At 54.3% G+C, this 15,266-nt stretch overlaps 1 protein-coding gene across 1 annotated transcript; it reads left to right on the top strand.

Annotated features, from left to right (window-relative positions):
• The first annotated feature begins 2,278 nt into the window (after positions 1–2,278).
• LSM4 (LSM4 homolog, U6 small nuclear RNA and mRNA degradation associated) lies at positions 2,279–14,998 on the top strand. Its single transcript, XM_032867685.1, has 5 exons — positions 2,279–2,380; positions 6,911–6,952; positions 9,268–9,366; positions 12,346–12,529; positions 14,342–14,998. Exons 1-5 carry the CDS (start codon positions 2,378–2,380, stop codon positions 14,431–14,433), a joined length of 420 nt encoding a protein of 139 aa, XP_032723576.1. The 5' UTR covers positions 2,279–2,377; the 3' UTR covers positions 14,434–14,998.
• Positions 14,999–15,266: the final 268 nt, after the last annotated feature.

The following is a 15,266-nucleotide window of genomic DNA, read 5'->3' as shown; positions in this document are numbered from 1 at the left end:
AGCTGGCATCACTATTTAGCCATCTACCAGGGTCCTGCACACATCCCAGATCTCACCAGCACCCGTAAAGAGCAACCAGAAGCCAATGATAGATGGAACTTGAATAAATACGCCAGCTGCCCTGACCAGCTTTTATGCTGTCTCCGTGAGGTCTCCAGTTGCCTACTGTGTTGCCTACTCATTGGTTCCTCCTGCAGGAATCCTTCCCTCCCTTTCTCAGGTCTCCGTCTCCAGTGGGGGCTTCTTGAGGTCACCCTCTGAATACTCTGTGCCCTTGAGTCTTCATTTCGGGGTTGGTTTCTGGGGGCAGGAAGACCCCAAACTAAGATATGAAGGACAACGGCCTGTTCAGGGCTACTGGGTGCTTGGCACTTTATGTGGGTGCCACTTTTTTTTTTTTTTAATGTGGGTTCCACATTTGATCAATTCACTCAGTAACCCTGGTTGGTAGAGATGATTCTTCCTGTTTTTAGGGAGGAGGAAAGGGAGAAACATGCCTGAGTCACTCAGCTCATTTATAGCAGAGCTGGGCATCCAGACCGCCCTCTCTTCACTAGATCCTGGAGGGGAAATATCAGTGCTGAAAACCTTTCTGGTGGGAGGGAGCTGTGGCATGTGGATTCCCATCTTCTTTTGCTCAGGTCTCTGAGGCCTGATGCAGGGGAATCTTTTATTGAGAAGGTAAGCATGAGGGCCTCCCCAAGCCGGCTCCAAGAAGCACAGGGTTTTTTCAGCTGGAAGAACTTGGCCCTGGTCTTGGTAAGGAAGGCTCTCTGGGTGCCTGGATGGCTCAGTCAGTTAACCGTCTGCTGTTGGCTCAGGTCATGATCCCAGGATCCTGGAATCGAGCCTCACAACAGGCTCCCTAAGCAGTGGAGAGTCTTCTTCTCTACCTTCCCTGCTTGTGCACGCTCTCTCTCTCTCTCTTAAATAAATAAAATATTAAAAAAAAAAAAAAAGGGAAGGAGGAAGAAAGAGGGAGGGAAAGAAAGAAAGGCTCTCAAGCCAATGCTGACACTTGGGAGACCCGGAGGATAGCCAGTGGTGGAGGGCACCTATTGCTTATTTAGGGGCTTGAAGGTCAAGGCAAAAGAAGGAACCCTTGGTGGTCATCCAGTTGTTAATTACTTGATGTAATGGGTTGAGTAATGTCCCCTAAAAAGATATGTTCTAACATAACATAGGTAAGCTCTAACCCCCATATCTGTGAATAGGACCTTTTTTGAAATAAAATCTTTGCAAATGTAATTAAGGATCTCAAGATGATTCTATCCTGGATTTAGGGTGGACATAATAAGATACTGTCCTTATAACAAAGTGAAACAAAGACTTGAGATAGGGAGACACACAAAGAAAACCATGTGAAGACAGTGGCGGAGACTTATGTTTCTAGGAGCCAAAGAACTGTGAGGACTGCTGACAGCCACCAGAAGCTAGGAGAGATGTAGGGGACACATTGTCCCTCAGAACCCTCAGAAGGAACCAACCCTGGTGATACCTTGATTTCAGACTCATGAATCAAGTTATATTGTTTTAAGCCACCCAGTTTGTGGTAATTTGTTATGGCAGCCCAGGGAAATGAATACATTTGCCTATTTAGTTTGCTTACCATCTGTCTCCCCACTGCGCTCCTAAATTCCTGGAGGGCCCGTTTTGTCTGGTTTACTCAGTTTCCAGGAACAAGTACATACCAGGTCCTCAATAACTACTGCACGCCTGGGTTCTAAGTGCTCCGTTTGTGCTTGACGCTATTCTAAATGATTTTACCTGGCTTAACTCATTTCATCCTCACTACACCCTAGGACAGACACTATCATTAAACCAATTTTACAGAAGGGCAAACCGAGGCTCAGAGGGGCACAGTCAGGATTTCAACCTACCAAGAGGCATGCCCTGGATAAGGATCAACTACGATAATGAAAATCAGAAGTGCAGGAGCCCTAAGGGAGGCATTAGACACAACGCAATAACCACGGAGCCTCAATTCCTTCCTTTGCAAATTGTAGCAATATCCGGCTTTGCCCACAGCGTGGAGCCCAGGAGATCTGCGAGATTTTCACCTGCGCATGCGTCTTTACCCACAAGGCCTCTAGGGCAGGCCCACTGGCTCCGCCCCCGCTTTTCAGCATTCACGTCGACACTTTACGGCCCTTTCTCTTATCCCTCCAGCGAGAACACAGCCAACCCTGCCCGTAGTGTCTAGTGGATCCCTCCCTACTCCGCGTGGATTGGCTGCTCTTCCCTCGAGCCCTCCTCTGGCTGGCTCGTGTCGCTGCCACTTTATTTCAGCCTAAGTGGCGCGCGGCAGGGTGGCTACCGGCGGACGCGTGAGCGGCGGCGGCGGAAGTGGTCGGTGAGCCCGCTCCCCGCCGACAACATGGTGAGGGCGGGGAGGCGGCGAGGTCTCTCCGGGAGGCGGGGAACGCGGCCGCCGGGAACCCTCGCGGCGGGCGCTGAGGCAGGGGCGACGCGGAGCTAGCATGCAGTCAGGGCCTCGGTTCTGCCCCCTGGCATGAGACGGGCGTATTGAGGCCGGAGAGGGCATGGAGGTCTCCCAGAGCATCCAGCCTTTCAGTCCCGGAGGACTTAGAATTGGACGAACGTGTAATCATGTGTTAGCCTAGCTGCTCTCTTTCCACTTTGCAGATGGGGAACTGAGGCCTGAGAGAGGGGACCTGCCAAAGCGTCCGGTGGATGCCGCAGAGTTCGGACAGGGGAGTGGCTCCGAGTGTATCCGTAGCAGTCTAACTTCATATTATTGGAAAGGGGCCGATCTGAGTTCTCAAACCAGTTTGAGAATTTCAAGCCTTGCAAGGCACTTTAGAATGTTAGCACAATCTTCTCTGCCTCTCATTCTGAGGCTGAAAAAGCAGACCTAGAGAGGGTGTTTGGCTTCTCCCTGGATCACACTGGATGGAGTTTCAGGAGAAGGGGTAGCATTTTGAGCCAGGAGTGGACTAACTGCATCCTTCCAGTTCAGTGAAGGAGAAATTGAGGCCCTGACGGGAGCCCTTTCCAGGACCATGCTGCTCTCCAATCTTGAAAGTTCTAGGTTTAGGTCAGAGAGTGCCTCTGCCTTCAGCGTTTAGACAGGGAGTTGCGACTGGCTGACTCAGCCGGTAGAGCCTGGAACTCTTGATCTCAACGTAGTGAGTTCAAGCCCCACGTTGGGCCTGGAGCTTAGGTAAGAAAAAAAAAAATGTATGGAAGGGAAACAGGACCACACAAATTCAGAGCCAGGCCTCATAAGAGAGGTGCAGGAGAGTGCCTGGCCCATCAGCTCCAGAGTCACTCTGAAGGTCACTAACATGTTTTTCAGAGCTGAAGATTAGTGGAGATTCGCCCTAAATACTGCTGGCTAGCACAGGAAATGAGAGAGGGAGTGGGTTCCTCTGTGCTGGAGGGGAGTTGGCTTGAGGGGATGGGCGGAACTGGAAGGTTCCTTCCTCCTCAAGCTCCTTGGAGACTCGACCTGTTATTTTATCTCTGATACATTTCTGGAGCCTAGAACCTTGCTTGTGCAAAGAACAGACTCTGTCAGCCTGAAGAATAGCCAGGAAGGGACAAGGCATGGTACATTCCCAGTTCCCCAAAGTCATGATGGTGTCGGAAATAGGGGTCTGAGGGTGTGTGTGTGGAGAGGAGATGGGTCTCCCTAACATCTTCTTGAATTGGGAGCCTCAGGAAGCCACATGGTCTAGTCTTAGATTGGTCTAGATCTAACAACCAGGCCCCAGACATTCTGAAAAAGCCCAGAGGAAAGACTGCTCTTTCCTGAAGCTTTTGATTTTCCCAACTCCAGATGGCCCTGTCTTCTCCTGAACAGTGTTCTAGCCAGTCCCATCTCAGCACCTTCAAGAACTTCCCCACCAAGTTTTTTTAAGTTCTTGGGGATCTTCCCCTTCCTCTCTCCTTTGTCTCCAGCAGTTTGGGGATGACGATCTGGAAAATGGCAAGATGTGGATGTTGCTCCAGACTGTTGCAGCCTTGGAGGCCTGTCCCTCCCAAAACCACCTCTCCCTATCTGAGCCTCTCCTTTTTGATCTGATTTGATAGCCAGCACAAGCACGGAGAGTGGCAGGCAAAGGCAGAGGGAGAAGCAGGCTCCCTGCTGAGCAAGGACCCCCCCCCCCCCCCGCCAGCCGCCCCACACACTTGGGGCTCGATCCCAAGGCCCTGGGATCATGGGCTGAAGGCAGATGCTCAACTGACTGAGCCATCTACGCGCCCCTGAGCCTCTCCTTTTCTTATCTGTGGGTTGGGGCAGGTTTCCCACCCACGCCATGCGCCTCCCTGGATGTTGTGTGCATTTTCTTGTGTATTTGTTCAGCAAATATTTAGTGAGTCCCTCTTGAGTGCCTGGCCCCGGAGCTCGCCACTGGACAGAGTCCACACCCTCTTGAGTTTTCCAGTCTGGCGGGGGAGACATAATAAACAAGATAATTAGAGACTGGCAGTGTCCTATAATGGAAGCAGCAGGGGGTGGCCCAGGTGGAAATCTCAACCCCTAGATGAGGTTATTATGAGGGCCTGGCCAAGCGAGTTAAGAGGTGACACGTGAGCCCCCACTGGCCTGGGGAAGGACAGCCCAGGGCGAGGGGACTGCAGGAACAAAGGTCAGAAGGCAGGATTTGGTGTGCCTAGTGAGAAACAGAAGGGGCTACTTCCTGGAGCTGGCTTGGCCTTGTGACTCTGTTGGGGGAGTGTTGGGAGCAGGTGTTGGTCACTTCTGTGTCTTAGACGTCCTTTCAGCTGTTTTGTGAATAGGGTGCTGCCATTGACAATCGGGGAAGCCATGGGTTCTCCAGGGCTGTGCTGCCAGTAGCTGGGACAAGGGAGAGGCCAGCACAGGCGCAGGAGCTGCACACACCATAGGAGGACTCCTGTGGGGCCCCTGCTGACAGGCTTCAGCTTAATTTCGTGGGCTTTCTCAGGATCTTGCTGTGGTGTCCCTGGAAAGGTCCCTCCCACTCTGGCCATTGGTCCCTTGTCTAGAGGGGCCTTGGCTATACTTCTCTGCCGCTCAGTGCTGAACCCGTCCTCATTCTCGCCTTCCAGGCCTTGTCCTGTCCCCTCTTAGGTGATCTGGAAGGACGACCCGTGTGTGTCATCGCCCTGGTCCACATTCCTCTCTTGGACACAAGAAAACAGGCTTGCTCAGGAAAGCCTGAGGCTTCGCCACAGTAAAAGGTGGCTGAGGCTCACGGCCCCAGTGTGTGAGTGGGAGCCTCCTGGTTTTCCATGGCTCTCTGCTCGCAGGCACCCAGGTACCATCGCACAGATGAACTCCAAATGAGAGGGCTGCAGCCTCAGGTTGGTTAGGCGGGGGGCGCCAGCCTGCTTGCTGGTGGTCCTTTGAGCAGCCACCCCTACTCCACGTGCCCCTTCTTCCTTTTTACCAGGAAGCCAGTGCAGGAAGTGGGCATGGGCCTGGCTTCCTGCAGCCACTGGACCTCCCCTAGGCAGCTCTTCTCAGGAAAGGCGGTGGGATGTGGGAATTCCCCTCGAGCCTTTCCGTGGCAGCTGTCCTGTGGGGGTTGAGGGCCGTTTCTGGCCTCCAGTTCCCCCCACCTAGAGAAGCAGCCGCCCTGCATTGGGATTGTGAGGGGCAGGCTGAGACTCCCCTGCGGCGAGCTTCTGGGGGGAAGGCTGACTGAGAATTCCAAAGCTGGGGCAAGGCGTGGTGAAGCTCCCGTCCTCCCCGAGGCAGTGAGTGTCTTATCTGTGGGACCCTCAGACCAGAACCTTCATTTGACCTTGCTGGATGGGCTGTCCTTGGATCCTGGACCTAAGCACTGCCGCCCGAGTCATCCTCCTGGAGGCTGAGAGGCAGGCCCCGGTGTTGTATGGATTGTGATCTGTGTTCCCAAAATGAAAAGAGAAGATTTTTTAGTATCTTGAAAGCTGACTTTATGTGGGTGAGTTTTAAAAAATTGCATCTTTTATATGCCATCACATTTGTAGTAATGACAGATTTCTTCCCCCGCCCTTGGAATGTTTTTTCTCCTTTTCTGAAGAATTCTCTCTGAAAACCCAGCTCAGATGTAGCCACCATGGATCAAGGTTGATACTCCACTGCCTGGCAGAATCACTCTTGGTCCAGTTGGGGCTGCCTTTTGGAGTGTGGGCTTGGAATGAGCTGACTTCCAGCCAGTGGGGTTTTCTTTACTGACTCTGTAGTGCCGGGCAAGTTCCTCAGTCTCTTAGCCTCGATATCTCCATCTGTAAAGTAGGTATGACAGTAACCGTATATGAGGATGAAAATGAAAGCTGCATCTTAAAAAAAAAAAAAAAATGATTTATTTATATGAGAGAGGGCCTGTGCATTGGGGTGGGGGGGCAAGGGATATGCAGACTCCCCACTGAGCACAGAGCCTGACATGGGGCTCAATCCCAGTACCCCAAGATCACCACCTGAGCTGGAGTCAGATGCTTATCCGACTAAGCCACCCAGGCGTTCCAAAAGAGCTGCATGTGTTAATGTGGGTGCATCTCAGGGACATCAGTCGAACAAAAAATGCAGGCAGGAGAAGGACCCGTGTGCTATGGCACTAATGACCAGCATGGAAGGCTAGGCCCTCACCTGTTAAGGGTGTGGATATAGGTAACACGAGTTATAAGGAAATGCCCAGAACGGGCAGCACTAAGACCAGATGACTGCTGCCTCTGAGATTGGGCATGGGGGAGTGTTCCAGGCTTTACATCCGAAACTGGGAGGCAGGTGTGTGTCCTGGGGCTGGGCCGAGTTAGGAGCGTGTGTTTTCTGTCAGGGGGTTAGGGCCGTGTGCCCCTGTATCCCCGCACAGCGATAAGCTGGCAGATTGGTGAGATTGGAGTCCCAGCCCCACCCGGGGGGCCGGCGCCCCTCAGTGCTGATCAGACAAGTTACAGGCCTCTGTTTGCTTTATAGCTTCCCTTGTCGCTGCTGAAGACGGCTCAGAATCATCCCATGGTGAGTACATGCCTGTCAAGGGCAGTGAGTTTTAGCAGGGACCAGCCTCAGCACAGGGACAGGGACACTGGGCCAAGGGTGAAGGGCCTCCAGCCATACCTGCGTCCTGCCTGCTCACAAAACAGCCGCTTACCCTCTTCTCCCTCCTACGCATGTCAGGACCTGTTTTTAGTTCTGCTTATAAAAGTAATACGTACTTATTAAAAATGTCAAACACTGGAGGTGCGTAGAAACTGGAAGCTCGTCATTACTCTTGCCAGCAAATTAACCATATCTTTGATATATCCTCGTTCGGCTTTTTTTTTTTTTTTTTTTTTTTTAAAGTAAGCTCCGTGCCCAACACGGAGCTTGAACTCACAGAGCCAAGATCAAGAGTTGCATGCTTCACCAACTGAGCCAGCCAGGGTTAACATACGTGTAGAAACAGGAACCGGAGAGGGCGCCTGGGTGCCTCCGTTGTTAAGCGTCTGCCTTCGGCTCAGGTCATGGTCCCAGGGTCCTGGGATCGAACTCCACGTCAGGCTCCCTGCTCAGCGGGAAGCCTGCTTCTCCCTCTGCCTCTGCCCCTGCCCCTGCTTGTGTTTCCTCTCTCGCTGTTTCTCTCTTTGTCAAATAAATACATAAAATCTTTAAAAAATAAATAAAATTAAAAAAAAAAAATAAAGAGACATGAATGTAACTTTTTAAAAACACAAATGGGATTACGTAACACACGTTATTCCCTAAATGACTTTTGCCATTAATGATAACAGTTTTTTTCTTCTGAAGTTCTTATTTATTCTTTTTTTTTTTTTTTAAAGATTTTATTTATTTATTTGACAGGCAGAGATCACAAGTAGGCAGAGAGGCAGGCAGAGAGAGGAAGGGAAGCAGGCTCCCTGCTGTGCAGAGAGCCTGATGCGGGGCTCGATCCCAGGACCCCAAGATCATGACCTGAGCCAAAGGCAGCGGCTTAACCCACTGAGCCACCCAGGCGCCCCTCTTATTTATTCTTTTATTTAAGGCATCTCTGCACCCAACATGGGGCTTAAATTCATGATCCCGAGATCAAGAGACATCTGCTCTTCCCACCGAGCCCACCAGGCACCTTTACAGTTCAGCCTTTTAACATATACAACTCAGGGGTATTTAGTACATTCATAGCGTCATAAACCACCACCTCTATGTAGTTCCAGAACATTCCATCACCCCAGAAGGAAACCCCATCCCCAGTAGCAGTCCCCATCCCCTTTCCCCAGTCCCTGGCAACCACTAATCTGCTTTTTGTCTGTGGATTTGCTTGTCCTAAACATTGCCTGTAAATGGGATCATACAGTGTGTGGCCTTTTGTATGTGGCTTCTTCAACTCTGCATGTTTTTCGAGATTCAGCCACATTGTACATGTGTCCGGGCTTCCTTCCTGATGGCCTTGGCCATGTGGTACCATACTGTGTGGACACACTACATTTTGTGTCTCCACTTGTCTGCTGGTGATGGACATTTGGATGGTTTTTATTTCCTGTCTGTGAATATTTTGGTTGCCATGAACATTTGTGCACACATTTTATTTTATTTTATTTTATTTTTCGTTTATTTGAGAGAGAAAAAGAGCACACAAGCGGGGAGGGGCAGAGGGGGAAGCAGACTCCCTGCTAAGCCAGGAGCCCAACATGGGGCTCAATCCCTGGACCCTGGGATCATGACCTGAGCCCAAGGGAGATGCTTAACCAACTGAGTCCCCCCAAGCACCCTTTGTGTGCACATTTTTGCATGGATGTTTGCCTTTATTTCTCTTGGGGAGATACCTGAGTCGATTCTTTCTCAAGTCTCAGCGGAGCTTCAGATGATGGGCTACCTTTGTATTTTCCCAGAACACATTAGTATAGATGAGTAACTCTTGGACTGAAAAGGTGTTTCCGGACCACCAAGGCTTGTACACGTGCTGTCAGAGAACACCTGCCCCCAGGCCCCTGTCTGGACCAACTAAGACGTGTCCCCTGGCTGTTCTGAGTCAGCGGCGACTGTTCCTCTAAACTCGCTCTTTCAAGTTTTATAGAGGATTTTTTTTTGTGGGCTTTTTGCTTTTTTGTTCACACAAAAAAATCTGGTTTCATCGTAGACGACTACAGTGCCCAGCAAAATGTACAGAGGATGCCAAACATGTCGCCCGTAAGATGGGCCACTAGGGGCAGTAGAGGAGGAGGGGACAGTACTAGGCACCATGTGCTGTGGCCACCCGGTCCCCTGAGGTCCCGTGTCTGGATGAGGCCCAGGTGGTAGTCACCCAGCACTTAGGGGTAGGGCTGCCCTTCCCTTGGGGCCCATTTCTCTTGCAGCTGGTGGAACTAAAAAATGGGGAGACATACAACGGGCACCTGGTGAGCTGTGATAACTGGATGAACATTAACCTTCGAGAGGTGATCTGCACATCCAGGGTAAGTGCCCTGTGCCCACTGCCTGAGGGCCCTCTGACCCAACAGGTCAGGCAGGGCCAGGCTGGCATAGGGACTGCGGGTGGTGTGGCCGCCAAGTGCAACCCGGACCCTCAGGATCCTCAGCATCCTCTGTGGAGTGAAGGCCACTCCCTGCCCTTGTGGGAGGAGTGGGGAGGGGCATAGCTCAGCCAGGTCTTCGTAGGTATGGTGGTGAGGCTTGATGGAATGGGTGGGGCTTAGGAGGGGCAGGGCCTGAGGGACTGGGTTGGGGGGTCCTGCAGAAGGGCAGGGTTCCAAGTCCCTCTAGTGCCCTGGACTTTGTACCTATGGGGATGCTGCCCCATGCCCCACTGTTGCTGCCAGTCCTAAACAAGAAGGACTTAGGCCTGGGGGGCACTTCTGGCTACAGATCCCTACTGTACAGGTAGGGGTGGCCTCCAAGACAGGCCTGACCTTCCTTGTCAGCCCCTGCTGCCTTTGGTCCTGGCTGTGGACATCACCAGCCAACCAGGCCAGGGTTGTGTGGCCGTGGGATATCCAGGCCACCAGGGGGCGAGGGCAGCCCTGTGGCCCTGTGGACCAGGAGACTTGTTTACCTCTGGAGGCCTGAAACCAGGAAGTGCCGGGCCAGGAACACCACCTGGTGGGCCAGGGCTGGGGAACAGTTCTCTAGGGTCACAGACCTTCCAAACCCTCAGAGCAATGAGGACGAAGATCGTGGCGAAGACAGGGTGCCCCCCTGTGAACCTGTGCTGGGGTGGGCTGGGGCTCGCCTCCTGCCTTGATTCCAGTCTCCAACCACTGGTTGGCGACAACCCCCTATATTACAAGGGAGGAAAGTGCACGCGGGCCCAGCCAAGATGGGGCTGTCATGAGCTCATGGGCAGGTGCCCCTGAGGCTTGCCATACGAGAGTACAGCAGAGCCCTGGGTGGCCCATCTTGCCCCTGGTCCGTCCTCCTGGATGGCCCACATCCAGCAGGCAGACTGGTAAGTATGACCGTCTCCCCTCACCTGTGAGGCTCTGTGCCCTGCATCTTGTGATGTATATTATGCGAGGTCTTCCACTAGAAACTTCCTCCTGGTTTGCCTGCTGCACTTGTGGCGGCAGGGGTCTGGGCAGCTCCAGTGTGACTGTAGCAGCCATTGCTGCAGTGCATAGCTGAGCTCGGGGCCAGTAGGTCTGTGTCCCCCTCTGGGACCTGGAAGCAACCATGGGTTTGCAGAGCAAGGTCGGCCGACCTCCATAGCCAGCGGAGACTGGACATGTGGCTCCTCCTGGGAAGTCCACCCTCTGACCTGCTGGTTGCAAGGAGAGGCTGGTGTGAGGTTCAGTGTCACTTGGGCTGCCCGTAAACGGGGTAGCAGCCTGTCCCCGGGGCAGCAGCCTGGGCAGGACGCAGACACACAGGGCTGAGAAAGCCCTGGAGAGCCAAGGTCAGTTGGAGAGTGGTTAGCTCAGGTTGCTTGGCTCTTGCCATGGAACACAGAGTAAGCTCTGGTTCCTGCAGGGAGTGTGCTGGGCCCAGCTCGTCCTCGGCTAAGGGAGCGCCAAGCCCTGAGCTTGCACGAAATCATCATGTTTCTGTTGGGCTGTAAGTTTGCATCCCCGAGGACTTGGGCTCTTGCCTACCCTTCCTGGGAAAGGAGTGCTCGAGACCTCATGGGGTTCCAGTGTAGGCTGGGGGGTTATGCACATTCCTGGGAAGAGTTGAGCTTTCCCTTTGTCCTATTGAGTGTTTCTGCTGTGCCAGACCAGCCTGAGCCAGGCACTGCTGACGAGTGTCATGCTTGAGGACTCTGGGCCTTTCAGGGTGGCTAGGAACAAGACCTGTTGGGGGTCAGAGTTAGCCACACATAGAAAAGTGGGAACAGCATGTGCAAAGTGCTGGGGGCAAGACGCCCATTGTATGTGTTCCAGAAATTTCCATCTGGAAAGCGCGTCATCGAGAGCTAAGCAAGGGCAGCCAGGGTGGGGCTGGATCTTAGGCCCTCGGGAGCCACACTGAAGAGTTCGGACTTTGTCCTTGGGCCAAAGGGGCCCTGATTGGGTCCTAAGCAGGGAAATGTCTTGGTCTGATTTCTAGGGATGTGGGGAACAGAGAGGGCTGCCAAGACTTCTGGCTCAGGGCACCAGGGGTGGGGCTGGAGAGCTAATCTGAACGAAGCAGCCCCGGGCTCCTGCCCAAGGGCAGCAGGAGGGGCTGTGGAGGAAGGCCTTGTGCTGGTCACAGGGTCCATGGCAGTGGGGGCTGGGGGGAAGGCGATTGACGTCCTAGGACCTTCAGGGTTGGCATTGCTCCAGAATCTGTGACTTTGCAAGCCTCCTAATCTCTCCAGCCTTAATTAGCTCCCCTGAAAACTGGCATCATTGGTCACTGCCCCTGCCCAGCCATGGGCTCACCTCCCCACCCGCCTCCCGCCCTCCTCACTGGTCACACACAGTCTCTATCCCACTTACCTGTGTCCCACACCCACCTCAGAGTCCATCAGGAGATAAGTGGATGAATGAATGAGTCAGGACACATAGGGTTCCAGAAGGTAGGTTCCAAAGGCCGGGGGCAGGAGGGTGGAGGCGCTGGGCTGTGGCTGGGCTGTGGCTGGGCTGTGGCTGGGCTGTGGCAGTGCCTGGTACGAAGGTCCCCAGCCTTTTCTCGGCTTTGGGCTGTAGGTAACAAACCTCATCCCACGCTGGAGGATAGGCTGAGGATGAGAAAGCTAGCTGATGGGATTCTTTGCCCCTTCCTGGGTAACAGGGGACCACGAGTCTGGAGAGAGCCTCCTGGAAGACAGCTCCCCCACGCCCATGTCAAGTCCGGGACTGAGAACTGTGTAGGGGGGATGCCAGGCGCAGGCAGGCTAGGACGATGACCCAGGTGGGAACGGGGGCACGAGGGGACAGATGCGCCCCGGTTCTTGGCACCCACTCTGCAGGGACCTCCTCCCACCCCCGATCCAAGACTCACCCCCTCTCACACAGGACGGGGACAAGTTTTGGCGGATGCCAGAGTGCTATATCCGCGGCAGCACCATCAAGTACCTGCGCATCCCCGACGAGATCATTGACATGGTCAAGGAGGAGGTGGTGGCCAAGGGCCGAGGTCGCGGTGGCCTGCAGCAGCAGAAGCAGCAGAAGGGCCGAGGCATGGGGGGTGCTGGGCGAGGTAGGTCCTTCTTTCCCCCCCTCTCCCTCCCCCCTACCCCACCCCTTGCCCAGCAGTCTAGGCCAAAGAGTCTGCCCAGGCCTTGCCGCTGAAGGGTGAACTGCAGCACGTGGCAGCCATCCCGTCCCAGTGTTGACATTCCTGGGTGGTGCCGTCATGGTGCCACAGGCCTGGCTCTGAGCCCCCTCCACAGAGCTGGGGGTTATGACTCACAGGCCTCCTCTGGTGTGGGGCGGCCTGTGCTGCTGTTTGCTGCCTGCCCCGGGCCCCACAGCCCCAGCCGGGGAAGCCTCGTGTAGTCCCGGCGGTTAGTGCTGACTCCCCCACACCCCTGGGCCCTGGCGCCCAGCAGCAGCCCTCCATGCTCCTGAAGCCTGGCTCTGGCCCAGCAGACAGACACAGTGCCCGTGCAGACTTGGGGCTTGAGCCCTCACCCGATGGCCGCCTGTGTCTCCTGGCAGGTGCTCTGAGCATGGTGTGCCACCTCCCTGGCTCGTTGCCACTCTGCAGGGAGAGTCTGGTGGTCCCCGCCTCACCAAGGCTGCTGGCGGGGATCCTGGCTTAGGGCCTGGCGCAAGCCCCTTCTCTGCTGTCACTCCTTTTCACAAGGCCAAGTTCATACCTTTTTGATAAACTCTCCTCACCCTACCCGCCCCCACCCCGCGCCACTGAGACTATAAATCTGGCATAAACTTGAGTTTGTTGTGCAGTCAGCTGGGGATTGAACCTAGAGGCCATCTGCAGACCCTCCCTCCCCCCTCACCCCCCCTCCTCTTGGAGGGCCCTGGCTTTGTCTCTTCCATCTGGAGGGGCCTTCCATGTGCCAGGCCCAGGCTCCCCCCTGGGGGCTCACAGGCAGGGCCAGGAAGGAGGCTAACGTGACAGCCAGGAGTGAGACGGAGGGGTCAGGAGGGCACTGCACGTGGGGAGGTTGCCAAGAACTAGGGGTGAGCAGGACCCTTTCTATATCTAAGGGCCAGGCTCTTCATGCTGGGGGCCACCACTGTTGAGTGAGCTGCCCAGAGGAGCAGGGAGGCAGGGAGGAGTGATGGCTTGGGCTACTCTGAAGGGAGGCCATGGGGCCCTCACCAGCAGGTGGAAATCTCACCCTGTGCAGCAGAGCTGCCCTTGGCAAAGCTGGGCTTGCCCCGGGGATGGTGAGGGCAGGCAGGGATGGGCCTCCCTCCCCGTGGGACCCACATCATGTTTGTGGTGGAAGGGCAACTGTGTGCGCCTTTCTGTGTCCCCATGCCACCCTGGTCCTCCTAGGACCTTCTGGGCTGGGGTGTGTTCTGTCCCTGATTACTCAGCCTCCCACACAGCTCCTACCTTGGGCTCCACGTATCTTAGAAGCACAGCTCCATCACTGGCTGGCTGAGGTTAGAAGGCAGGGAGCTCCCCTGTCCCCACTCCTCGGCCAGACACACACAATCTCCCAGTTGTTTCTCTGTGGATGTGGACAGTGCTGGAGAAAGAGGGAAACCTGAGTCCTTAGAGCTGTGGGCCTGTGGCTGGCCCCCTGGGCTCAGTCCTGCCCCTATTCTGCCTCATGCCCTCCTTTTCTGGGAAACCATCTGGCTTTGTCCTTCTGATGACTGCCCCCTACCCTAGCCCCACTCCCTGTCCCAGGAAGCCTGCCCCAAGCCCTAGTGTGACTTAGAGCTGACCTCTGTCCTCCCTGGCATCCCTCATAGCCCTTCGGAGCTGGTCTTGTCCCTTGTCGACACTGAGAACTTTCTGGAGCACCACCCCCACGTTTTCAGCTGAGCTTCCAAACCCAGCTCTGCTGCAGCCCCCTCCTCTGTCTCACAGGTGTGTTTGGTGGCCGGGGTCGCGGTGGGATCCCAGGCACAGGCAGAGGTCAGCCGGAAAAGAAGCCGGGCAGACAGGCGGGCAAACAGTGAGCCGCCCTCCGTTCTCCAGAGACTGAGCTGCCACACTGCTCGCCAAGGCTGTTTCTACTCTCTGGTTCACAAGTGTGTTCAGAACAAAAAGAAGCAGGTGTTGGGGAAGAGCCCCCCTCTCCGCCTGTCATTCTGTGATCCTTTTTACGTAGAGTATCCCCCACCTTTTTTTTTTAAGCCAGCAGTTCTGCAGTTGGATATGTTTGGTGTGTTTGGTTTTTCTGAAGCCGCAGCTGACTTGATTCCTGGAAGATTCCGTGTTTAATGTGTCTTTAAAGCCCTCGCTCTTGTTATAAGGGCGGGCACTTTCCAAGCAGGCTTGTTTTGCATTTTGAGTTGGATCCTCGTGTGGTGAGCAGACCGGAGGTTTTTATTTTAAGCTCTTTGCACTGAGATTGACAGCCTTGGGAGTTCCCTGAAACACGGACCTCAGGATTGCCTTTTGAAAACAAACACATAGGAACGTATGCCACAGAAGCTGTTCTGGGGACATTGCTGGACCCTGCCCCTTTGCCTCCTCTCTCCCTGTTTGTGTTACAAAAATAAAAACACATACAACTACAAACTGCAAATTCCTAATTCCTTTTGAGTCACTGGGCACATCTAAAGTGTGGTATCCTCAGGAAATCACAGCCCATAAGGGAAGTTTCCTTTCGAGGGTTGCTGTCTGTCTCGCCAAGGGGAAGTATTTCAACAGGACACTGGTTCCGTGTCCCTTGATGTCCTTTTAAGAACTATGAGGCTTTTGTCTGGGCAGTGGGAGTGGCCCTCCTGCACCAGGTTTGCCTGTAATCCCTGCCTCTTTGTAGAGAGAGTAGATGGGGGGCAGGGGA

The sequence above is a fragment of the Lontra canadensis genome, unplaced genomic scaffold, assembly GCF_010015895.1.
Source record: "Lontra canadensis isolate GAN:19392208 unplaced genomic scaffold, GSC_riverotter_1.0 scaffold35, whole genome shotgun sequence".
Classification (NCBI taxonomy): domain Eukaryota; kingdom Metazoa; phylum Chordata; class Mammalia; order Carnivora; family Mustelidae; genus Lontra; species Lontra canadensis.
Note: the sequence above shows the minus strand (reverse complement) of the source record. Positions and strands in the feature narration are given on the sequence as shown.